This window comes from Mobula birostris, chromosome 7 (genome assembly GCF_030028105.1).
Source record: "Mobula birostris isolate sMobBir1 chromosome 7, sMobBir1.hap1, whole genome shotgun sequence".
NCBI lineage: Eukaryota > Metazoa > Chordata > Chondrichthyes > Myliobatiformes > Myliobatidae > Mobula > Mobula birostris.
This window is the reverse complement of record NC_092376.1, coordinates 98,018,102-98,045,091: the sequence shown is the minus strand read 5'-3', so window position 1 is coordinate 98,045,091 and position 26,990 is coordinate 98,018,102. Positions and strand designations below refer to the sequence as shown.

Sequence of the window (26,990 nt, the reverse complement as noted above, 5' to 3'; positions counted from 1 at the left end):
ATCAGATGTCACTTCTGTTTCTTTTCATCCTATTAACGTTCTTCTTCATCTCCTTTCCATGAACCGCCCACCCTTCACGACAAGCCTTTCACCAAGTGCGTCCTTGCCACCACGGTTTCAACAAGGTACGAAACTGGTTTATTATTTTCTTCCTGTGTAAAATGTTCACTGTCTAATGACAAAGTTGATTCCTAACTTATTTGGTACCATTGCTGAGAGGCTGTTGCATTGCAAAAGGTGTTTTCTTTTGCTTCAGTTGTTTAATCTAAGAATTTGTTTTCTCTCTCAGATAAATGTAGAAAATTTGACAGCATTATTTCAATAAAAAAACATAATATTTATCCCTATGTTCTTGCTAATGTGATGGAGTGGTTAAAATTATATTTCTACTGTTACGCTGTTGGGCATTTTATTCTCGCAAACACGAGGAAATCTGCAGATGCTGGAAATTCAAGCAACACACACAAAAATTGCTGGTGAACGCAACAGGCTAGGCAGCATCTGTAGAAAGAGGTACAGTGGACGTTTCGGGCTGAGATCCTTCGTCAAGACTAACTGAAAGAAGAGATAGTAAGAGATTTGAAAGTGTGAGGGGGAGGGGGAGATCCAAAATGATAGGAGAAGACAGGAGGGGGAGGGAGGGAGCTAAGAGCTGGAAAGTTGATTGGCAAAAGGGATACCAAGCTGGAAGAGATCATGGGAGGGGAGGCCTAGGGAGAAAGAAAGGGGGAGCTGAGCCCAGAGGATGGAGAGCAGGCAAGAAGTTATAGTGAGAGGGACAGAGGGAGAAAAAAAGAGAGAGAAAAAAGGGTAAAATAATAATAAATAAATAAATAAGGGATGGGGTATGAAGGGGAGGAGGGGCATTAACGGAAGTTAGAGAAGTCGATGTTCATGCCATCAGGTTGGAGGCTACCCAGACGGAGTATGACGTGTTGTTCATCCAACCTGAGCGTGGCTTCATCTTGACAGTAGAGGAGACCGTGGATAGACATATCAGAATGGGAATGGGATGTGGAATTAAAATGTGTGGCCACTGGGAGATCCTGCTTTCTCTGGCGGATAGAGCGTAGGTGTTCAACGAAATGGTCTCCCAGTCTGTGTCAGGTCTCAGCAATATATAGAAGGTCACATCGGGAGCACCGGACGTAGTATATCACCCCAGCCGACTCACAGGTGAATTGTCACCTCACCTAGAAGGACTGTCTGGGGCCCTGAATGGTGGTGACGGAGGAGGTGTAAGGGCATGTGTAGCACTTGTTCCATTTAGAAGGATAAGTGCCAGGAGGGAGATCGGTGGGAAGGGATGGGGGGAGCAAATAGACAAGGGAGTCACGTAGGGAGTGATCCCTGTGGAAAGCGGGGGGGGGGGGGAGGGAAAGATGCGTTTAGTGGTAGGATCCCGTTGGAGGAGGTGGAAGTTACGGAGAATTATATATTGGACCCGGAGGCTGGTGGGGTGGTAGGTGAGGACAAGGGGAACCCTTCCCTAGTGGGGTGATGAGAGGATGGGGTGAAAGCAGATGTGTGTGAAATGGGAGTGATGCGTTTAAGAGCAGAGTTGATAGTGGAGGAAGGGAAGCCCCTTTCTTTAAAAAAGGAGGACATCTCCTTCATCCTGGAATGAAAAGCCTCATCCTAAGAGCAGATGCGGCGGAGATGGAGGAATTGCGAGAAGGGGATGGCATTTTTGCAAGAGACAGGGTGGGAAGAAGAATAGCCCAGGTAGCTGTGAGAGTCCGTAGATTTATAGTAGACATCAGTAGATAAGCTGTCTCCAGAGGTAGAAACAGAAAGATCAAGAAAGGGGAAGGAGATGTCGGAAATGGACCAGGTAAACTTGAGGGCAGGGTGAAAGTTGGAGGCAAAGTTAATGTAGTCAACGAGCTCTGCATGCGTGCAGGAAGCAGCGCCAATGCAGTCGTCGATGTAGCGAGAGAAAAGTGGGGGACAGATACCAGTATAGGCTTGGAACATGGATTGTTCCACACAGCCAACAAAAAGGCAGGCTTAGCTGGGACCCATACGGGTGCCCATGGCTACACCTTTAGTTTGGAGGAAGTGGGAGGAGCCAAAGGAGAAATTATTAAGAGTAAGGACTAATTCCGCTAGACGGAGGAGAGCGGTGGTCTTCGAACACACTTCTTTGGCAAGGGCTCTCCCACCCCCACCAATGACCCCTTCTCCTGTCTTCAACCCTCCTCCTCTTTGTGGACACCCTGCTCTGGTCTTCTGCCTGCTCTGGATCTCTTTATTGCTAACTACCGACGGGACATTAACCATCAACTTCACCACACCTTGTTCCCATTGCAACCGCATTCATTCCGAATGCTCTGCTCTCCACTCTCTCCGCACTAATCCTAACCTGACTATAAAACCCACCGATAAGGGGGGTGCTGTTGTAGTCTGGCGTACTGACCTCTACCTTGCCGAGGCACAGCGACAGCTCGTGGTTACCTCCTCTTATTTACCCTTCGATCATGACCCCACTAAGGAGAATCAGGCTATTTCATACACCATCACCAACTTTATCAGTTCAGGGGATCTCCCATCCACTGCTACTAACCTCATAGTTCCCACACCCTGCACTTCCCGTTTCAACCTCCTACTCAAGATCCACAAACCTGCCTGTCCAGGTAGACCCATTGTCTCAGCCTGCTCCTGCCCCACCGAACTCATTTCTGCATACCTCGACACTGTTTTATTACCCCATTGTTCAATTCCTTCCCACCTACTTTCGTGACACTTCTCACGCTCTGAATTTTTTCAATGATTTTAAGTTCCCTGGCCCCCACCGCTTTATTTTCACCATGGATGTCAAATCTCTATATACTTCCATCCCCCACCAGGAAGGTCTCAAAGCTCTCCACTTCTTTTTGGATTCCAGACCTAACCAGTTCCCCTCTACCACCACTCTCCTCCGTCTAGCGGAATTAGTCCTTACTCTTAATAATTTCTCCTTTAGCTCATCCCACTTCCTCTAAACGAAAGGTGTAGCCATGGGCACCCGTATGGGTCCTAGCTATGCCTGCCTTTTCATTGGCTGTGTGGAACAATCCATGTTCCAAGCCTGTACTGGTATCTGTTCCCCCAATTTTCCTTTGCTACATCGACGACTGCATTGGTGCTGCTTCCTGCGCGCATGCTGAGCTCGTTGACTTCATTAACTTTGCCTCCAACTTTCACCCTGCCCTCAAGTTTACCTGGTCCATTTCCGACATCTCCTTCCCCTTTCTTGATCTTTCTGTTTCTATCTCTGGAGACAGCTTATCTATTGATGTCTACTATAAACCTACGGACTCTCACAACTACCTGGACTATTCCTCTTCCCACCCTGTCTCTTGCAAGAATGCCATCCCATTCTCGCAATTCCTCCATCTCTGCCGCATCTGCTCTCAGGATGAGGCTTCTCATTCCAGGACGAGGGAGATAGCCTCCTTTTTTAAAGAAAGGGGCTTCCCTTCCTCCACCATCAACTCTGCTCTCAAATGCATCACTCCCATTTCACGCACATCTGCTCTTACCCCATCTTCCCACCACCCCACTAGGGAAGGGTTCCCCTTGTCCTCACCTACCACCTCACCAACCTCCGAGTCCAACATATAATCTACGTAACTTCTGCCACCTCCAACGGGATCCCACCACCAAGCACATCTTTCCCTCCCCTCCTCTCTCTGATTTCTGCAGGGATCGCTCCCTACGAGACCCCCTTGTCCATTAATCTCCCCCCCCCCCATCCCTCCCCACCGATCTCCCTCCTGGCACTTATCCTTGTAAATGGAACAAGTGCTACACATGCCCTTACACTTCCTCCCTCACTACCATTCAGGGCCCCAGACAGTCCTTCCAGGTGAGGCGACACTTCACCTGTGAGTCAGCTGGTGTGATGTACTGCGTCCGGTGCTCCTGCTGTGGCCTTCTGTATATTGGTGAGACCCGACGCAGACTGGGAGACCGTTTCGCTGAACACCTACTCTCTGTCCGCCGGAGAAAGCAGGATCTCCCAGTGGCCACACATTTTAATTCCATGTCCCATTTCCATTCTGATATGTCTATCCACAGCCCGCTCTACTGTCAAGATGAAGCCACACTCAGGTTGGAGGAACAACACCTTATATTCCATCTGGTTAGCCTCCAACCTGAGGGCATGAACATTGATTTCTCTAACTTCCGTTAGTGCCCCTCCCCTTCATACCCGATCCCTTATTTATTTATTAATTATTTTTCCTCCATTTTTTCTCCCTCTGTTCCTCTCACTATAACTCCTTGCCCATCCTCTGGGCTCACCTCCCCCTTTTCTTTCTCCCTGGGCCTCCTGTCCCATGATCCTCTCCCTTCTCCAGCCTTGTGTCCCTTTTGCCAATCCACTTTCCAGCTCTTGGCTCCATCCCTCCACCTCCTGTCTTCTCCTATCATTTCGGATCTCCCCCTCCCCCTCCCACTTTCAAATCTCTTACTATCTCTTCTTTCAGTTAGTCCTGACAAAGGGTCTCGGCCTGAAATGTCGACTGTACCTCTTCCTATAGATGCTGCCTGGCCTGCTGCATTCACCAGTATTTTTTGTGTATGTTGCGGACATTTTATTTTAGCAGTTTTCTGCAAATGCTTTGTGTCCTTTTAGTAAAGTTTGATAGACTAATGTTTTGACTTCAGCTGAGGTAAGGAGTATTTGCTCAAGCTAAGAATGTTGTGCCAGCTGATTGCAGGGGGAATCAGATTTCTGAATGACAGTAGTCTGGTTTGTGGTCTTTTGTTAGTGGGTGTGTAGAAGAGCACAAGGGAAGATGCTCGGAGGATCCCACCTGAAGGGGAGATCCTATTGTAAGAAGTGCTTTGTGTCGATGAATGGTTCAAAGGAGGAAGTGCCAATACTCCTGTGTTAGCCAGTTCATTTGAAATGGGCTTTGAGGGAAGTTCAAACTGTGGCTAGTGTCTTTCATGCAGAACATGGGTTCAGCGCTTGAGTAGTTAAAGCTCCAACGTGTGCACATTTAGACTGGGCCCATTTTGTATTAACTGTTTGCTAAATTTGAAACCTCCATTCATATACTTCCACTTTAACTTTATGCTGGTGTAAGGTCTGCGTTTTTCGGGCCAACGCTAACAGTGAATGGGGCTGTATACAGGTTTTCCCTGCTATCCGAAAGTAGAGCGTTCCTATGAAACTTTTCCTAAGCCGAAATGGAGTAAAGCGAAGAAGCAATTACCATTAATTTATATGGGAAAAATTTTTGAGTATTCCCAGACCCAAAAAATAACCTACCAAATAACACATAGAAACATAGAAAATAGGTGCAGGAGTAGGCCATTCGGCCCTTCGAGCCTGCACCGCCATTCAGTATGATCATGGCTGATCATCCAACTCAGAACCCTGTACCAGCTTTCCCTCCATACCCCCTGATCCCTTTAGCCACAAGGGCCAATTCTAACTCCCTCTTAAATATAGCCAATGAACTGGCCTCAACTGTTTCCCGTGGCAGAGAATTCCACAGATTCACCACTCTCTGTGTGAAGAAGTTTTTCCTAATCTCGGTCCTAAAAGGCTTCCCCTTTATCCTCAAATTGTGACCTCTCGTTCTGGACTTCCCCAACATCGGGAACAATCTTCCTGCATCTAGCCTGTCCAATCCCTTTAGGATTTTATACGTTTCAATCAGATCCCCCCTCAATCTTCTAAATTCCAACGAGTATTAGCCTAGTTCATCCAGTCTTTCATCATATGAAAGTCCTGCCATCCCAGGAATCAATCTGGTGAACCTTTTTTGTACTCCCTCTATGGCAAGGATGTCTTTCCTCAGATTAGGGGACCAAAACTGCACACAATACTCCAGGTGTGGTCTCACCAAGGCCTTGTACAACTGCAGTAGTACTTCCCTGCTCCTGTACTCAAATCCTCTTGCTATGAATGCCAGCATACCATTCACCATTTTCACCGCCTGCTGTACCTGCATGCCCACTTTCAATGACTGGTGTATAATGACACCCAGGTCTCATTGCACCTCCCCTTTTCCTAATCGGCCACCATTCAGATAATAATCTGTTTTCCTGTTTTTGCCACCAAAGTGGATAACTTCACATTTATCCACATTAAATTGCATCTGCCATGAATTTGCCCACTCACCTAACCTATCCAAGTCACCCTGCATCCTCTTAGCATCCTCCTCGCAGCTAACACTGCCGCCCAGCTTCGTGTCATCCGCAAACTTGGAGATGCTGCATTTAATTCCCTCATCCAAGTCATTAATATATATTGTAAACAACTGGGGTCCCAGCACTGAGCCTTGCGGTTCCCCACTAGTCACTGCCTGCCATTCTGAAAAGGTCCCGTTTATTCCCACTCTTTGCTTCCTGTCTGCCAACCAATTCTCTATCCACATCAATACCTTACCCCCAATACCGTGTGCTTTAAGCTTGCACACTAATCTCCTGTGTGGGACCTTGTCAATAGCCTTTTGAAAATCCAAACCTAAAATAACAGTATCATATAAGCGTAACACCCTTACGAGCTCTCTTAGGCTTTTCTGATACCTTAGGACACATCTTGCTAACGGATGCACAAAATAAATCGAGATAAAGCACAGATGCTCACAGACACAGTTCAAAGCTATGGCGGCTTGATGCTGAGATGCTGAGTGTAGTTCCCGGGGAAGGTGCTTGGCGGTGCCACTCTCGCTGCTCAGGGTGCGCACTGCGTCTATAACGGCTCGCTGCAAAACAAACGCTGAACGCTATTTTCGCTTTTCACCTTTTTTCGTAAAAGCTAAAATCCTCTTCGGATTTCTTTCGGTTAGCAAAAACAGGTACTAATGTAGGACTTTCGTAAAAGCGAAGTGGCGCAAAGCAAACTTTCAAAGAGCGGAGGATACCTGTATACACAACGTTCACTACAATCAATGTTCCTTAATTGGATCATTCCAACCTTCCAGTTTGGCTTAAACCAAATCGTACTGGCCCTGGATGTGTTTTACTTCTCGAAGTTGACCTTCTCACCGCTGGGTCACGTGGCTATTGGCAGAGTTAGCTAGCAAGCCATGTTTGTATTCGACTTGGTGAGAGAGTTGCACTGAAGTTCATCCCTCACATCAGATGCCACTTTTCTACTTTTGATCAGCAGTTATACTTCAAGAGTAGGATATTGCTTGTGAAGTGTTTTGGTGTGTCCTGGGATTGGAAAAGATACAATGTGGATACACTTTGTGATGAGTCCTACAAAGGGAAGCTTCTATAAGGTGATTATTTGGCACTTCAAACATCTGTTAGAGGCAACATTCATTCCCAGGTGAGCTCTTACAGAGATGAAATCAGAGTAAATATTACCAGAAACCTATCAATTGCCTAGAGCTATTTTTCTATGGGAAATGTTTTATGAAAGTCACTTACAACAAAAATATGAAAACTGTGGTAAATTATGACAAAATCAAGACTAGTCATATTTCATATGGCAGCATTACTTGATCATTATCTGTCGTCCTTATAGGCGGTACACTTGCCAATATTGTGAATCTAGATGAAGGTCTCAACTTGAAACATCATCAGTCCACTTGCCTCCACAAATATTGCCTATTTCGTTGAGTTTCTTCAGCAGCATACTTAGTTCTCCACTGTGAAGATAAACTCAGACTCAGGCTTATCTATGATAGCCCATGTTGGCCAATGGCCTCTTCCTCCTCATCTTATGCAATAAAGGGAAAGTGAGACAAAGCTTTCAGGTTTATTTACCTATCTCAGGTACATTGAAACATACAGTGAAATGTGTTCTTTGTACTAACAACCAATACAACTCAGAATGTGCAAGGGCTGCCAGCTATTGTCCAGTTGAGGTGACCTCAGTGAAGCAGTAACAAGCAGAATATGCAGTATGACGTGGCACAGACCCTTATCAGTAGCATGGGCTGACTCTGAGGCTGGGAGATAGAGTGTGATGATGAGCATAAATTTCTTTGTGAGAACAATCCAAGTAGAGATGAAACTTTGTATTTGTGACTGCATCAGGTTTTGGTGAGGACAGTGTTGCACAGAATTTTCTCAGAGAAATTTAGATAGAAGCATGGAACACTGTAGAGCCTGGCTGGGTAAGGTCTTCCTTCTTCTTGCACCTGATTTCCCAGATGACTGAAGTACCACTTACAATGCCATCCACAAAGAGTGTCATAACTTCCGCTTTGAAAGTCAGTTAGTAAATATTGTTTCTGAGAAATTGGCATTAATTAAAGATGATTTAAAAGCATAAAACAAAGCTTCAAAAACTGGAAACCTGAAATAAAACCAGGAATTGTTTAATATATTTGGCCAAGACAGAATTTGCGAAGAAAGAAAAAGTTAACATTTCAGGTTGATTATCTTTCATCGGCACGCTTCTGTTTTGTAAGTAAACAAGAATGGTTGTGTTCAGAAAAAGTGAGCTTCAAAATCAAACCTTATAACAAAAGGTGAATGTGTACTATTGCTAATATCACTGGAAAGATTTCACTCCAAGGTATATCGAAAACACTAAGCTAATTCTTGAGAGGAAGGCTTGGGTTTTTTGAAGAGACATGAAATGGTACAACTTTGGGGACGTACAGTATGTAAGAAAGCATTTTGACTCACTGAGAGTGCTTGATCAATCATCAAGCATCCATTTCCTTCGATCCCATTTGTATTCTCCACACATTCCTAACAACTTCTACCAGACACAGTAACTTTTAATTGGCCATTTGATGACTAATATAATTAGTTCTGTACAACATTGTGAGCCGAAGGGCCTGTTTTTGTGTTGAGCTGCTCAATATTCTGTGCTTTATGTTCTGATTAACTACCAAACCTTCGGTCTTTGAAATGTGGAAGAAACAAGATTACCCAGAGGAAATTTGTTCAGACTCCACAGAGAGTGAACGGGAGGTCCAGCCTGAACTGTCACCATGAGGCAGAAGCTTTGTTCACTATAGCACTCTCCTGGTCTGCCATTCTGATTCAAATCAAATTCACCTACATTACACCATTTTGTTCAGTCCTGTGGACATGGATTTCTAGGCCCTGGTTTGCACTGCCTGAAAAAGTGCTGGAGGTAGATTCAGTATTTATTTTTATGAGGGTCATATACTTGAAACAAAACATTTGTGGGGATAGATGAAAATCAAGCAAATGTACTTAAATGAATACCTTTGTAAAGAGCCAATAAAGGTACTCTTGGCCAAATAGCTGTATGATTGTATAATTGCCTGGTAAAAGCATGCGATGAACCAGTGTCCAAAAGTCCATAGGTAATGTTGCTACGTAACTATCACTTTGGTTGACTTTGCTTTTTTCCACACAGAGGCCAAACAGTCTTTCTCAAGAGGCCCTAATGATGCCAGACCACCCCAGCCTCTACCAATCAATAAAGGCCGATCTGCACCAGCAGCACCACAAGAAGAGGTATGAGAAAAACTGCACTGATGTCATTTTCAATCAAGGAAACACCACCATTCAGCTCTTAACAGTGATTTACAATTCTATCTGTTGCACTGAATGGGAGTGATATTGGTTGTATGCGTTGTTAAACACCAGTTTTCCTCAGCTGATGTAAAGTATACCTTGATACAAATTTGAAGAACAGCAAGGAACTGCTACCATGGCCAATAGTTATCTATCCACTAATATCATTAAACACAAATAAATTGGTTGGTTTTGAATCTGCTGAAGTCTTACCTCATATACTGATCAGGGGTTCCAAACTTCTAGAAAAGCAGCTTTGATAAAAGGAAAAACACTCACACGAGGACTTTCCCAACCTTGGTGAGTCCCAATGAGAAATACAACCAGTGAAGTGATTTTTAAAAGTTTCAAGGGCCACAGCATTCTCCAACACATGACTGTGGGGTAAAGTCCTGATTGGCTGCCTGAGTAGTGATGATTGAGAGATACTGTTTAGCCAGGAACCGGCTCTTCTTCAGATCATGTCACAGGACCAATTACATCCGTCTGTGGGAGCAGACAAGGCCTTACTTTAATGTCACATCTGAAACAATACTCATTCAGTTTGTTCTTAAACACGAGGAAATCTGCAGACGCTGGAATTTCAAGCAACACACATAAAAGTTGCTGGTGAACGCAGCAGGCCAGGCAGCATCTCTAGGAAGAGGTACAGTCGACGTTTCAGGCTGAGACCCTTCGTCAGGACTAACTGAAAGAAGAGCTAGTAAGAGATTTGAGAGGGGGAGGGGGAGATCTGAAATGATAGGAGAAGACAGGAGGGGGAGGGATGGAGCTGAGAGCTGGACAGGTGATTGGCAAAAGGGATATGAGAGGATCATGGGACAGGAGGCCCAGGGAGAAGGAAAAGGGGGAGGGGGGGAAAAACAGAGGATGGGCAAGGGGTATAGTGAGGGGGACACAGGAAGAAAAAGGAGAGAGAGTGAAAAAGAACGTGTGTATATAAATAAATAATGGATGGGATACAAGGGGGAGGTGGGGCATTAGCGGAAGTTTGAGAAGTCAATGTTCATGCCATCAGGTTGGAGGCTACCCAGACGGAATATAAGGTGTTGTTCCTCCAACTGAGCCTTCTAAATATTGGCAAGACCCGACGCAGACTGGGAGATCGTTTCGCTGAACACATACGCTCTGTCTGCCAGAGAAAGCAGGATCTCCCAGTGGCCACACATTTTAATTCCACATCCCATTCCCATTCTGATATTTCTATCCATGGCCTCCTCTACTGTAAAGATGAAGCCACACTCAGGTTAGAGGAACAACACCTTATATTCCGTCTGGGTAGCCTCCAATCTGTTGGTGTGAACATTGACTTCTCAAACTTCCGCTAATGCCCCACCTCTCCCTTGTACCCCAACCATTATTTATTTATATACACACGTTCTTTTTCTCTCTCTCCTTTTTCTTCCTGTGTCCCCCTCACTTATACCCCTTGCCCATCCCCTGTTTTTTTCCCCTCCTCCCCCTTTTCTTTCTCCCTAGGCCTCCTGTCCCATGATCCTCTCATATCCCTTTTGCCAATCACCTGTCCAGCTCTTGGCTCCATCCCTCCCCCTTCTGTCTTCTCCTATCATTTCGGATCTCCCCCTCCCCCTCCCCCTCCCACTCCCACTTTCAAATCTCTTACGAGCTCTTCTTTCAGTTAGTCCTGACGAAGGGTCTCGGCCCAAAATGTCAACTGCACCTCTTCCTAGAGATGCTGCCTGGCCTGCTGCGTTCACCAGCAACTTTTATGTGTGTCAGTTTGTTCTTATCTCTCTGGGATGGGGCTTAAACCTGAAATTGATGACACAGGATTGAGTGTGTGTAGATCAAAGCCTCCATCATGGGCTTTTATCTCTAGGATGGTCAGGACCGAGACCTCCAAACATTGTGACAGTGTCTTGCTGCATTTCTGCCCCAGTACACTTTATTCTTGTGGTGATGCATCACTGAGCCAGAGTGGTAGCACTCTCTCCTCCCTAGAGAGAGTCCTAAAAACCACAAACTTGTTGTGGTTTTGCAGTCTCTTAAGGGATAAGTGCAACATTTAGTTTGCCCTTTCTGTGCACTTCCAAATACAGTCTGATGATGGGTGGCTTGTTTCCTACTGATTGTTACTCATGCCGTAATAAAGCCTCCCAGATCTCCACTGACAATAACTTATTCAACACTACAGAGTTAAAATGCACTGCTTTCAAAACAACTAATTACAGTTACCTCCTGGTTGATGGACTGTCTTTATTTATTTCTGGAGATACAGCTTGGAAAAAGCCCTTCCGGCCCTTCAAGCTGTGCCACCCAGCAACCTTATACTTTTCCCTCATGTAACCTAATGCTATCTAATGGCAGTGTCCTAATGCTCCCTAGAGAACCTATCATTTAATTGGAATAAAATTGTTCATGTTGTTATTTTCCCAGATTTGAGGGGTTGTGCTGTGATTTTTATGACTTGTCTTTGGATAAATGACCATCATTCCCAAGAAAGATTTTTTGCATTTCAGTGTCTTTCCAGAGAGTGGTACGCAGGTTGCATCAGTCGATCAGAAGCTGAATCAGCTCTTCGGCATATTAATGAGGTACTGAAAGTTCTGTTTCTTCAATCAGAACCATCCCACAAGATGAATATTTTCCTTAGAAAGGCACAAATAAATTAATTAATAGACAAACATGAGATTTAACCCAATGCTATGTGTAGGGAATTAGCTCTCCAAGTGAGCAGCACCTACACTATTCCCTCACACATCTAGTCAATCTCATTGAAAATGTTGACTCAGTTTCTACCTTAATCATGGAAGGTAGATTCCACAGCCATACACCTCTGCACAAAGAGGTTTATCTTAACTGTTCTCCATCTTCTACAATTAATCTTGAACAATAAGACCATAAGGTACAGGAGCAGAATTTGGCCATTTGGCCCATTGAATCTGCTCCACCATTTCATCATGGCTGAACTGTTTTCCCTCTCAGCCCCAATCTCCTGCCTTCTCCCCGATTTCCATCATGCTCTGACTAATCAAGTAATCAATGTTTGCATTAAATATACCAAATGACTTGGCCTCCACAGCTGCCTGTGGCAATGAATTCTACAGATTCACTACTCTCTGGCTAAAGAAGTTCCTCCTCATCTCCTTTCTAAAAAGATGCCCCTCTATTCTGAGGCTGTGTTTTCTGGTCTTAGACTCTCCCATCATAGGAAGCATCTTCTCCACATCCACTCTACTGACGCCTTTCAACATTCAATAGGGTTCAATGAAGTCACCCCGCATTCTTTTGAATTCCAGTGAGTACAGGCTCGGAACCATCAAATGCTCCTCATATGACAAGCCATTCAATCCTGGATTCATTTTTGTGAACATCCTTTGAACCCTCTCCAATGTCAGCACATCCCTTCTTAAATAAGGGTCCAAAAATACTCCGTGTTTTATAAAACCTCAACATTATATCCTTGTTTTAAATTCTAGTCCTCTCAAAATGAATGCTAACATTGTATTTGCCTTCGTCACCACTGAATCAACCTGAAAATTAACCTATAGGGAATCATGCGCAAGATCTCCCAAGTCTCTTTGCACCTCAGATTTTAGAATTTTCTCTCCACTTAGAAAATAGTCTACGCTTTTATTTTTTCTACCAAAGTGTGTGACCATGCACTTCCTGACATTGTATTCCATCTGCCATTTCTTTGCCCATTCTCTTAATCTAAGTCCTTTTGTAGCCTTTCTACTTCCTCAAAACTACTTGCCCCTCCACCTATCTTTGTATTGTCCACAAACTTGGCCACAAAGTTATCAATACTTTCCATGATCCCCATACTTTCCACCCTCCAAAAAATGCAACCATGTTGAAACACTTCTACCTTGTCGCCCATAATCTGCCAACATAGCTCCCTCCCTAAACATATTTCGTTTTGCCTGTTTGAACATTGCCACCTTTAAAGTTTTGTCCAAAACTCGCTTTGTCTCCCACATCTATGCTTATTTCTCTCAAAAACCCTTGCTTAAGTTTATCTGATCAGCTTTCTGCCTCTGGTGCAATATTGAAAGAGCTCTCATCAATCTCAAAACAATTACATTCTTTGTGAATGTTTCCTTATGATTTTTTTTAACAGAAAACATCTTGGTGTCTGCTGATCCAAAATCTGCTGCATATGTCATAACCAATATCAGGCCATTTTTCTCCAATGCCGGAGTTAAGCAACCTTTCTAAAATTCCTATTTTTGCTTGAAAGTTCCTTGGTGGCCTCAGCCTTTCCAGCCCTACAACAATTCAAGATCCCTATAACACCACCCCCTCCAACTGGCATTTCTAGCTTCTAATATACAGTGGGTAAAGAGTGGCAAGATTGCGCAGGCGTGTGACGTCAGCCAGTAGAGCGGGAAAGGTTTAAAAAGAAGACCGCCATATCCAGCGGACAGCATTCGGAGCAGGCAGCGGAGTGAGATGGTAGCAGAGTGATAGATCTTTGGCTCAATGGGCTTAGGCGGTAATGGGACGAGACGAGGTAGGTTTACCTGTGTTAATTGCGGAAAGGAAGAATGTGTGTGAGGCCAGTTTTTTGTGTCGGTGTCAGCTGTGGGAAGTCCTGGAGTCTCCCAGCCTCCCGGACGGCCATATCTGCACCCGGTGTGTTGAGCTGCAGCTCCTAAGGGACCGCGTTAGGGAACTGGAGATGCAGCTCGATGACCTTCACCTGGCCAGGGAGAGCGAGGAAGTGAAAGGAAGGAATTATAGGCAAGTGGTTACACCAGGGCCGCGGGAGAGGACAAGTGGGTCACAGTCAGGAGGGGGAGGGGAAGAGTCAGGTACTAGAGAGTAACCCTGTGGCTGTACCCCTTGACAATATGTACTCCTGTTTGAGTACTGTTGGGGGGGGGGGGACAGGCTACCTGGGGGAAGCAACAGTGGCCGTGCCTCCGGCACAGAGTCCGGCCCTGTGGCTCAGAAGGGTAGGGAAAGGAAGAGAAAGGCAGTAGTGATAGGGGACTCTATAGTTAGGGGGTCAGACAGGCAATTCTGTGGACGCAGGAAAGAAACTCAGATGGTAGTTTACCTCCCAGGTGTCAGGGTCCGGGATGTTTCACATCGCATCCATGATATCTTGCAGTGGGAGGGAGAACAGCCAGAGGTCATGGTACATATTGGTACCAACAACATAGGTAGGAAAAGAGAGGAGGTCCTGAAATCAGACTGCAGGGAGTTAGGAAGGACGTTGAGAAACATGACCACAAAGTTAGTCATCTCGGGGTACCTGCCTGTGCCATGCGATAGTGAGTATAGGAATAGAGTGAGGGCGAGGATAAATGCGTGGCTAAGGGATTGGAGCAGGGGGGCATGGATTCAGATTTCTGGATCATTGGGACGTCTTTAGCGGCAGGTGTGACCTGTACAAAAAGGATGAGTTGCACTTGAATCCGAGGGGGACCAATATCCTGGCGGGGTGGTTTGCTAAGGGGAGAGTTTAAACTAGAATTATTGGGGGGTGGGAACTGAACTGAAGAGACTGGGAAAGGGGCTGTTGGCTCAAAAATACAGAAAGCTTGGAGACAGTGCGAAAGGGAGGATAGGCAGGTGATAGAGAAAGGACGAGCTCAGACCAATGGTTTGAGATACGTCTACTTTAATGCAAGGAGTGTTGTGAACAAAGTGGATGAGCTTAGAACATGGATCAGTACTTGCAGCTATGATGTTTCAGAAAGGACAGGGAAGGAGGAAAAAAAGTTGGGGGTGTGGCACTGTTGATCAGAGATAGTGTCACGGCTGCAGAAAAGGTGGACGTCATGGAGGGATTGTCTTTGGAGTCTCTGTGAGTGGAGGTTAGGAACAGGAAGGGGTCAATAACTTTACTGGGTGTTTTTATAGGCCGCCCAATAGTAACAGGGATATCGAGAAGCAGACAGGGAAACAGATCCTGGAAAGGTGTAATAATAACAGAGTTGTCGTGATGGGAGATTTTAATTTCCCAAATATTGATTGGGATCTCCCTAGAGCAAGTGCTTTAGATGGGGTGGAGTTTGTTAGGTGTGTTCAGGAAGGTTTCTTGACACAATATGTAGATAAGTGTACAAGAAGAGAGGCTGTACTTGATTTGGTATTGGGAATTAATTTAGATATGTGTCAGATCTCTCAGTAGGAGAGCATTTTGGAGATAGTGATCATAATTCTATCTCCTTTACAATAGCATTGGAGAGAGATAGGAACAGACAAGTTAGAAAAGCACTTAATTGGAGTAAGGGAAATTATGAGGCCATCAGGCAAGAAATTGGAAGCTTAAATTGGGAAGAGATGTTCTCAGGGAAAAGTACGGAAGTAATATGGCAAACGTTCATGGGATATTTGTGTGGAGTTCTGCATAGGTACATTCCAATGAGACAGGGAAGTTATGGTAGGGGACAGGAGCCGTGGTGTACAAAGGCTGTAGTAAATATAGTCAAGCAGAAAAGAAAAGCTTACAAAAGGTTCAGAGAGCTAGGTAATGTTCGAGATCTAGAATATTATAAGGCTAACGGGAAGGAGCTTAAGAATGAAATTAGGAGAGCCAGAAGTGGCCATGAGAAGGCCTTGGCGGGCAGGATTAAGGAAAACCTTCAAGGCATTCTACAAGTATGTGAAGAGCAAGAGGATAAGATGTGAAAGAATAGGACCTATCAATTATGACAGTGGGAAAGTGTGTATGGAACTGGAGGATATAGCAGAGGTACTTAATGAATACTGTACTTCAGTATTCACTATGGAAGAGGGTCTTGGTAATTGTAGTGATGACTTTCAGTGAACTGAAAAGCTTGAGCATGTAGATATTAAGAAAGAGGATGTGTTGAAGCTTTTGGAAAGCATCAAGTTAGATAAATCGCCGGGACCAGATGAGATGTACCCCAGGCTACTTTGGGAGGGAAGGGAGGAGATTGCTGAGCCTCCGGCAATGATCTTTGAATCATTATTGGGGACTGAAGAGGTTCCGGAGGATTGGAGGTTTGCGGATATTGTTCCATTATTCAAGACAGTGAGTCTTACTTCAGTGGTTAGTAAGTTGATGGAGAAGATCCTGAGAGGCAGGATTTATGAACATTTGGAGAGGTATAGTATGATTAGGAATAGTCAGCATGGCTTTGTCAAGGGCAGGTCATGCCTTATAAGCCTGACTGAATTTTTTGAGGATGTGAGAAAACACATTTATGAAGGAAGAGCTGTAGATGTAGTGGAGATGGATTTCAGTAAGGCATTTGATAAGGTACACTGTGCAAGGCTTATTGATAAAGTAGGGAGGCATGGGATCCTAGGGGACATTGCTTTGTGGATCCAGAACTGGCTTGCCCACAGAAGGCAAAGAGTGGTTGTAGACGGGTCAAATTCTGTATCGCAGTCATTGACCAGTGGTGTGCCTCAAAGATCTGTTCTGGGACCTTTAGTCTTCATGGTTTTTATAAATGACCTGGATGAGGAAGTGGAAGGATAGGTTAGTATGTCTGCTGATGACACAAAGGTTGGGGGTTTTGTGGATTGTGTGGAGGGCTGTCAGAGTTTACAGCGGAACATTGATAGGTTACAAAATAGGGCTGAGAAGTGGCAGATGGAGTTCAACCCAGATAAGTGTGTAGTGGTTCATTTTGGTAGGTCAAATATGATGGCGGAATATAGTATTAATGGTAAGACTCTTGGCAGTGTGGAGGATAAGAGAGATCTTGGAGTCTGGGTCCATAGGATGCTCAAAGCAGCTGTGCAGGTTGACTCTGTTTAAGGCACACGGTTTATTGGCCTTCATCAATCATGGAATTGAATTTAGGAGCCAAGAGGTAATGTTGCAGCTATATAGGACCCTGGTCAGACCCCACTTGGAGTACTGTGCTCAGTTCTGGTCGCCTCACTACAGGAAGGATGTGAAGACCATAGAAAGGGTGCAGAGGATATCTACAAGGATGTTGCCTGGATTGGGGAGCATGCTTTATGATGACAGGTTGAATGAACTCGGCCTTTTCTCCTTGGAGTGACGGAGGATGAGAGGTGACCTGATAGAGGTGTATAAGATGATGAGAGGCATTGATCGTGTGGATAGTCAGAGGCTTTTTCTCAGGGCTGAAATGGTGGCCAGAAGAGGGCACAGGTTTAAGGTGCTGGGGAGCAGGTACAGAGGAGATGTCAAGGGTAAGTTTTTTACGCAGAGAATGGTGAGTGCGTGGAATGGGCTGCCAGCAACGGTGGTGGAGGCGGATACAATAGGATCTTTTTAAGAGACTTTTGGATAGGTACTTGGAGCTTAGAAAAATAGTGGGCTATTAGTAACCCTAGTGATTTCTATGGTAGGGGCATGTTTGGTACAACTTTATGGGCCGAAGGGCCTGTATTGTGCTGTATGTTTTCTATGTTTCTATGGATTCTATTTATTTGGACGTGTTGGGACGGCTGCCCCAATTAGCCAAAGTTTCATGGAGATAGTTAAAAAGATCTAAATAAGGACAAAATGAGTAATAAATTATGTATTTAAATCAAGCACAGAACAAATTAGAACACTACCAATAGTACTACAGTACTATAAAGCTGTGCATTAGCTCCTAATAGTTATCAATGGAGGAAGTCATCCAGTGCATTCAATGAACAAAATCAGAGCAGACACTCAGTGCAGATAATGGACTGCCTTCATACAATGCTACATCCTCCAAATCTTTACTTTCATTGTATCATCCAAGATGATTTATGATACCGTCAATTTCTTCATAGGTCCAAACTTGTTGAAATAGTGAAATCGTTTAATTTTCTCTCCCAGCCATTTCTGACATCTCCAAGGTGGTGGGAAGGATGCTGGAGTTAATTATAAAAGATGAAATTACGACACATTTGGATAGCAGTAACAGGATTGGTGCGAGTCAGCATGGATTTACGAAGGGGAAATCGTGCTTGACTAATCTTCTGGAATTTTTTAAGGATGTAATTATGAAAATGGACAAGGGAGAGCCAGTGGATGTAGTGTACCTGGACTTCCAGAAAGCCTTTGATAAAGTCCCACATGGGAGATTAGTGGGCAAAATTAGGGCACATGGTATTGGGGGCAGAGTACTGACATGGATTGAAAATGGGCTGGCTGACAGAAAACAAAGAGTAGCGATTGATGGGTCCTTTTTGGAATGGCAGGCGGTGACCAGTGGGGTACCGCAGGGTTCAGTGCTGGGACCGCAGCTGTTTACAATATATATTAATGATTTAGATGAGGGAATTAAAAGTAACATTAGCAAATTTGCCAATGACACAAAGCTGGGTGGCAGTGTGAAATGTGAGGAGGATGTTATGAGAATGCAGGGTGACTTGGACAGGCTGACTGAGTAGGCAGATGCAAGGCAGATGCAGTTTAATGTGGATAAATGTGAGGTTATCCACTTTGGTGGTAAGAATAGGAAGGCAGATTATTATCTAAATGGAGTCAACTTAGGAAAAGGGGAAGTACAACGAGATCTAGGTGTTCTTGTAGATCAGTCACTGAAAGCAAGCATGCCAGTACAGCAGGCAGTGAAGAAAGCTAATGGCATGCTGGCCTTCATAACAAGGGGAGTTGCGTATGGGAGCAAAGAGGTCCTTCTGCAGCTGTACAGGGCCCTGGTGAGACCACACCTGGAGTACTGTGTGCAGTTTTGGTCTCCAAATTTGAGGAATGACATTCTTGCTATTGAGGGAGTGCAGCGTAGGTTCACAAGATTAACTCCCGGGATGGCGGGACTGTCATATGTCGAAAGATTGGAGCGACTGGGCTTGTATACTCTGGAATTTAGAAGGCTGGGAGGGGACCTTATTGAAACATATAAGATTATTAAAGGATTGGACACGCTGGAAGCAGGAAGCATGTTCCTGCTGATGGGTGAGTCCAGAACCAGAGGCCACAGTTTAAGAATAAGGGGTAGGCCATTTAGAACGGAGTTGAGGAAAAACTTTTTCACCCAGAGAGTGGTGGATGTATGGAATGCTCTGCCCCAGAAGGCTGTGGAGGCCAAGTCTCTGAATGCTTTCAAGAAAGAGATGGATAAAGCTCTTAAAGATAGCAGAATCAAAGATTATGGGGATAAGGCAGGAACTGGATACTGATTGTGGATGATCAGCCATGATCACAGTGAATGGCGGTGCTGGCTTGAAGGGCCGAATAGCCTACTCCTGCACCTATTGTCTATTGGCATAGGATATATATATATATATATATATATATCCTAAAGAGGAAGGAGTATTCTAAAGACAAGATGACACAACCACAGCTAAAAAAGGAAGTTAAAGCCAACATGAAAGCCAAAGGGAGGGCATATAATAGAGCAAAAATTAGTGGGAAGTAAGGGGATTGGGAAGCTTTTAAATACTAACAGAAGGCAACTAAAAAGTCATTAGGTAGAGATGCAACACATAAGTAATCTAGTCAATAATATTAAAGAAGATAACAAAAGTTTCTTTGGATACATAAAGTGTAAAAGAGAGACAAAAATGGATTTCAGGCCACTGATAAACGGTGCTGGAGAGGTAGTAATGAGGTCAAGGAAACGGCTGACAAACTGAATAAATATTTTGCATCAGTCTTCACTGTGGAAGACATTAGTAGTATGGTGGAAGTTCCAGGTGTCAGGGGTCATGAAGTGTGTGAAGTTACCATTACTAGAGAGAAGGTCATTGGGAAACAGAAAGGCCTGCAGATAGGTAAGTCACCTGGACCAGATAGTCTGCACCCTAGGCTTCTAAAAGAAGTGGCTGAGGAGATTGTGGAGGCATTGGTAAATATTTTTTCAAGAATCACTAGATTCCGAATGATTCTGGAAGACTGGAAAATTGAAAGTGTCACTCCACTTTTCAAGAATGGAAAGAGACAGAAAAAAGGAAATTTAGTTAGTCTGATCTCAGTGGTTGAGTCAATTGTTAAGGATGTGGTTTCGGGGTACTTGAAGGGAGATGATAAAATAGGCCATAGTCAGTATAGTTTCCTCAAGGGAAAATCTTGCCTGACAATCCTTTGAAGAAATAATAAGCAAGATAGGCAAAGGAGAATTGGTTGATGTTGTGTGCTTGGATTTTCAGAAAGCCTTTGATAAGGTGCTACACATGAGGCTGCTTAGCAATCTACGAGCCCATAGAAACACAGGAAAGATTCGAGCATGGATAAAGCAGTGGCTGATTGGTAGAAGGCAAAGAGTGGGAATAAAGAGAATCTTTTCTGGTTGCTGCCGGTGACTAGTGGTGTTCTGCAGGGATCTATGTTGGGACCAATTCTTCTTAAGTTATGTCAATGATTTGGTTGATGGAATTGATGGCTTTGTTGCAAAGTTTGTGGATGATACGAAGAAATGTGGAAGGGCCAATAATTTTGAGGAACTAGGCGGGGTACAGAAGGACAGACAGATTAGGAGAATGGGCAAAGAAATGGCTGATGGAATACAGTGTCAGGAAGTGTATGGTCATACACTTCGGTAAAAGAAATGAAAGGGTTGGCTATTTTCTAAATGGAGAGAAAATATAAAAATCTGAGATGCAAAGGGATTTAGGAGCCCTTTTGCAGGATTCCCTCAAGATTAATTTGCAATTTGAGTCTGTGGTGAGGAAGGCAAGCGCAATGTTAGCATTCATTTCAAGTGGACTGGAATATAAAAGCAAGGATGTAATGTTGAGACTTTATAAAGCACTGATGAGGGCTCAGTTGGAGTATTGTATGCAAATTTGTGCCCCTTACCTGAGAAAGGATGTGCTGAAACTGGAGAGTGTTCAAAGGAGGTTCACAAATGTGATTTCAGGATTAAATGGCTTGTCACATGAAGAGAGTTTGATGCTTCATGGCTGTATTCACTGGAATTTAGAAGAATGAGGGGTGGCCCTAATGGAAACCTATCGCAAGTGAAAGGCCTTGATAGAGTCAATGTGGAAAGGATGGTGGGAGAGTCTAAGACCAGAGGACACAGCCTCAGAATAGCGGGGCATCCTTTTAGAATGGGGATGAGGAGGAATTTCATTAGCCAGAGAGTGGTGAATCCATGGAATTCCTTGCTTGAGGCAGTTGTGGATGCAAAGTCTTTATGTATATTTAAGGCAGAGGCTGATACATTTTATATTGGTCAGGGCATGATGGGTTACGGCTGGAAGGCCGGAGATTGTGGCTGAGAGGAAAAGTAGATCAGCCATGATGAAATGACAGAGTAGACTCGATGGGCCAAAAGGCCTAATTCTACTGCTATATCTTACGAATTTATTTCTGAAACCTTAAGTAAGCTTTTTCCCTCATGACTAGAAAGTAAGCTTTTTTCCTCACAACTTCCATATCTCTTATCAAACATGATTCCTTAACCCACCACTTTTCCCTGCCTCAAAGGGACATATCTATCCAGAACTCCCTTCATATGCTCACTAAAGTAGGGTCTTTTAAGAAACTCTTGGATACATGGAGCTTAGAAAAGTAGAGGACTATGTGGTAGGGTAATTCTCGGCAGTTTCTAGAGTAGATTACATGGTCGGCACAACGTTGTGGGCCAAAGGGCTTGTAATGTACTGTAGATTTCTATGATTCCAAACAACCTCCATATTTCTGTTGTGCATCCATTCCAATTTATGCTTTTCAGTTCCTGCCTGATGGTATCATGATTCTCCTTCCCTAGAAATCAATACTTCCCCATACCATCAGTTCCTATCCCTCTCCAATGGTCTGGGAGATTTTGGTCACTGTCTCCAAAATGCTTACCCACTGAGGGATCTGACACCTGACCTGGTTCATTGCCGAGCAGCAGATCTGGTGTGGCCTCTTCTCTCGTTAGCTTATTGAGTCGAGAACCTTTCGTGGATGCACCTAACAAATTCTACCCCATTCAAACCTTTTGCACTAAGATGGAAATCAATACTAGGGAAGTTGGAGCCCCATCACAACAAGCCTGTTATTTTTGCACCTTTCCAAATCTGCCTCCCAATCTGTTCCTCGGTGTCTCTGTCCCTGTTGGGATGGGGGAAGGGGGTGTTTCTATAGAATACCTCTCCCTTCTTGTTTCTGACTTCCAGCTACACTGACTCAGTAAACATTTACTCCACAACATCTTCTTTTTCTGCAGTTGTGATACTCTCTTATTAACAATACTACACCCCCACACATTTTTATCACCATCCCTGTCCCTTTTTTAAACTTCTCATGCCTGAAACATTGAGCAGCCATTTCTGACCCTGTAACAGCCAAATCTTTGTAATGGCCACAACATCGTAGTTCCATGTACTGACCTATGCTCTAAATTCATCCTTGTTCCTGATACCCACTGACTGCAATTTTGCCCTTTCCCTCAGTGACTGCATCTGCCTATATACTAACTGCCCCATTGTCTGACATATCCTTCTGGTTCCTATTCCTCTGCAAAATAAGTTGAAACTCTCCTCAATAGCTCTTGGAAATCTGCCCCAATGATACTGCTGTAGCTTTCCCTGGAAGGTCTTCCCTGCCCCCCACAGTATCCAAAGGGGTGTGATTGTTATTGTGTCAAGTAGTCTAATGCTGAAAATCACTAAGGGCTGCAGCTCAATAATATGATTCATCGTGATGTTTGATGATGGACACTCTTACACTCTGCAGCAAACTGTACCATCTTTTGCCACTGGGATCTCCCAGTATTACTGACTTTCAGTTCATATATTGCTTTTCAGGATGGGACATTCTTAGTCAGAGACAGCTCACGGAGAAACAGTGAACACCCTTTTGTCCTGATGGTACTGTACGGGGACAAGGTATACAACATTCAAATCCGCTATCAGGCAGACGTCGCTATGTACCTGTTGGGAACTGGACTCAGAGGAAAGGAAGTGAGTTGAGTAGTATCTCATATGTTTTTCTTGTGTTTATTGCATAGAATAATAGAGAACATTTAGCAGACAAATAGGGCACTTGGCCCGGCCAATCAGCATCAATGTCTATACACTAGTTAATGGTCATTATTCCTTATTCAATTGGCAATACCTCCTAAACTCTTCCACAATATGAGTAAACTACCCTGAACTGTATCAAAACTACTTATCCCAACCAGTACTTTGAAATTGCAGAGATTCTAGAAAGAATCTCACAGTTTGGGAGGTCCCATGAGTTAAGATTAGAGCTCTGAAGTACATAACTATCTACCTGACAGCTGTAGGGAAAATTCTGGAAAATATTTTTAAGGAAATGGTAACAGAGCACTTAGGTAATAGTCCTGATGAAGGGTCTCGGCCCAAAATGTCAACTGTACCTCTTCCTAGAGATGCTGGCCAGACTGCTGCGTTCACCAGCAACTTTTATGCGTGTTGTTAGGTAATAGTATCTGGATTAGGCAGGATCAGCGTGGTTTAATGAAAGGGAGATCATGTCACTGGCATGGATCGAGGACTGGTTAATAGGCAGATAACAATAAGATTAAATTTTGGGCTAGGTGCATGTAAATAAGGTGCCAAAGGACTGGTGATAGAGCCCAGCTGTTCAGAACCTGTTCAGAATTCTGAACAAAATTGTAATGTAGGCAAGTTTGCTGATAACAAAAACACCATGTGGTTGTGTGAAGGTTACAGAGCATTTGCAGGGAAATAAAATTTGGCTAACAGATTGGCCAGGAACATGACCAAAGAAATACTATGTAGAAACGTCTGGTCAGGTCACTCATCTGAGTGCTACTGGTTCCATGTAACCCAGTACTACCTGTCGCATGGTCAGGTGGTCGGCGACTAAACCAGCTCCCCCACCAGGCTTGCCTGCTGAGGAGGGTGGCTAGACACCCTGCAGGATGAAAAACAAGACCTGCCAAAGGACAGATGAACCCTCTTGTAGGGTCAACAGCCATCTAGCAAACACGTGCTGCAAAGCGCAGAAAGGACATTCACTGCAACAGAAGTTCCCCCAGCCGTCTTGGACCTCACCATGCCACTGGATCCGGGAGGGGATATCGAGAGGGTGGGTCTGGACCTGTGCAACCCCCTACTCACCTAAAATCTACTCACACACACGCTGTTCCTTTCTGAGGAGTGAGGTACCACCCCACTAACTGACTGAAAGGAACCATCATCATCCTATGGGATGGATAGCGAGAGAGAAGGAGAGGGGGAGAGAGAGAGAGAGAGAGAGAGATGTAGAAACATGTGATCATCAAGTTTGGTAAGGAAAAAGGGAAATGCGGGGTAATGTTTAAATGGTGAGAGATTGGAAGATGCTTCACAGAGGTACTGGGTGCTTTGGTACTCAAGTCACTGGAAAGTTAACACACAGGTACAGGAATACATAGAAAAAGGTTTGGAGGAGAAGAATAGAGACGTCTTACTGCAATCATGTGGGGTCCTGGTTTCATTTTCAAAGGAAGGATGTCAAGGAATGCAAAGAGGAATCATTGATTGATACCTGGGAGAGGAGTTTATGAGAAAAGATAGGCAAATTGATCCATGTATCCTTTTAAATTTAGGAGAACATGACAATCTTATTGAAATATACAAAATTAATATAGGGATTGGCAAAGTATCTACTGATACTTCCCCATCCCCAAGTCCACAACAAGGCACAGGCCAATCAGGAATGATGTGATAAGAAAAACTGGATAATTTTAACACCAATGCTTGAATTTCCATCTTCCCCATTGATAATCCCAGTCCATAATTTAATAGCTATGGTCTTCTTGAGTAAATCTTTGAACCCTTTCCAAGACCTGAAGTGTGAGAGAAATTCAACAACACTTCAGCAAAGACCAAATCGATGATTCTTTTACAAAGCCACCCGGATCCAAATAATTCATTACAAACCTTGGCATTGTACTCAAATTGTTTTGATTTATTCTGCAGAACTTCGGTTCAGTGACCGAACTTGTGGAGTACCATACACAGGCGCCACTTATGCTGATTGATGGCAAAGATCAGCGAGGAGGACAGAGGAAACAGTGCACACTGATATATCCTGCAGCTCCATAGACACAGCTATACATCAGGCTGACTGTCAATGCTCAAAGCAGCCAGTTGGAACTCTTAGATCTTTTTAAACAAGAACAAAATGAAAGTGGATCGTGTTCTCCCTCCACTGCAGAGATGTTAAGTATCTTCAATTGCATTTTCTGTAACTCTGTATTTAGCTCAATGTCACAATGGAAGGGAGGATTATGATTAGCCCTCAGAGATAGGTACTGCCCTCACATCCAAACAAACAACTCCCAAAAATACAACACCAAACACACTGTCCCAACACACCGTCCCATCACAGTATCCCAACACACCATCCCATCACACCGTCCCATCACACACTCCCATCACAGTGTCCCAACACACCGTCCCATCATACCGTCCGATCACACCGACCCATCCCATCACACCGTCCCATCACATCACACCGTCCCATCACATCACACCGTCCCATCACAGTGTCCCAACACACCGTTCCATCACACCGTCCCATCACAGTGTCCCATCACACGGTCCCAACACACCGTCCCATCACAGTATCCCAACACACCGTCCCATCAGTGTCCCAACACACCATCCCATCACACCGTCCCATCACACACTCCCATCACAGTGTCCCAACACACCGTCCCATCATACCGTCCGATCACACCAACCCATCCCAACACACCGTCCCGTCACATCACACCATCCCATCACATCACACCGTCCCATCACAGTGTCCCATCACACGGTCCCAACACACCGACCCATCACACCGACCCATCACAGTGTCCCAACACACCGTCCCATCACACCGACCCATCCCATCGCACCATCCCATCACACCGTCCCATCGCACACTCCCATCCCACCGTCCCATCATACCGTCCCATCACACACTCCCATCACACACTCCCATCACACCGTCCCATCACAACATTCCATCACACACTCCCATCACACCGTCCCATCAGTGTCCCAACACACCGTTCCATCACACCGTCCCAACACACCATCCCATCCTACCATCCCATCACACACTCCCATCACACCATCCCATCCCACCGTCCCATCCCACCGTCCCATCACACCGTCCCATCACACTGTCCCATCACACTGCCCCACCACACCGTCCCATAACAGTGTCCCATCACAGCATCCCATCAAACCAACTGATCATGTCTATCAAACTCTCCAAAACACAATTCCGTTCCCCTGCCTCACCAACTGCTCTCATCAATAGATTTCCATCCTTAAGAACCAAAATAACTTCTGCAATTCCCAATCCATTTGACCTACACCTAACATATTGGCTCATTCTCCTTCTTTCAGCATCACCTGCCACTGTGCAGCCCTTAGTTTTATGAATTACTCTGTGAGAGCAGAGGGACTCATTCACACATTTTGAAGACGTGGGTATGTACAGACTTCAGGGTTATCCTTGTCTTTCATGCATCCCATAATACACGGTTATGCACCCCTTGCTTCGTAAAGCATGTCCTCCGGCTTGACTGATTGTAAATATAACTGAGAAAAAATACAAAAGTGGATGAAATCAGCTTGTTTCACCTAGGCTGTTGCATAACAAAATACATCATTTGTGATTTGAACCTTGTACCATGAAATGTGTTTTAAATTACTTATATGTATTTGTGTTTAAAACAAAAAAATTAACAATAGAGTTTTGCTGCAAGTGATAG

At 44.5% G+C, this 26,990-nt stretch overlaps 1 protein-coding gene across 1 annotated transcript; it reads left to right on the top strand.

Moving 5' to 3' along the window:
• The first annotated feature begins 58 nt into the window (after positions 1 to 58).
• On the top strand, positions 59 to 26,303 carry LOC140200946 (lymphocyte cytosolic protein 2-like). Its single transcript, XM_072264591.1, has 5 exons — positions 59 to 125; positions 9,296 to 9,396; positions 11,937 to 12,011; positions 23,053 to 23,208; positions 25,198 to 26,303. Exons 1-5 carry the CDS (start codon positions 59 to 61, stop codon positions 25,321 to 25,323), a joined length of 525 nt encoding a protein of 174 aa, XP_072120692.1. The 3' UTR covers positions 25,324 to 26,303.
• The last annotated feature ends 687 nt before the right edge of the window (positions 26,304 to 26,990 follow it).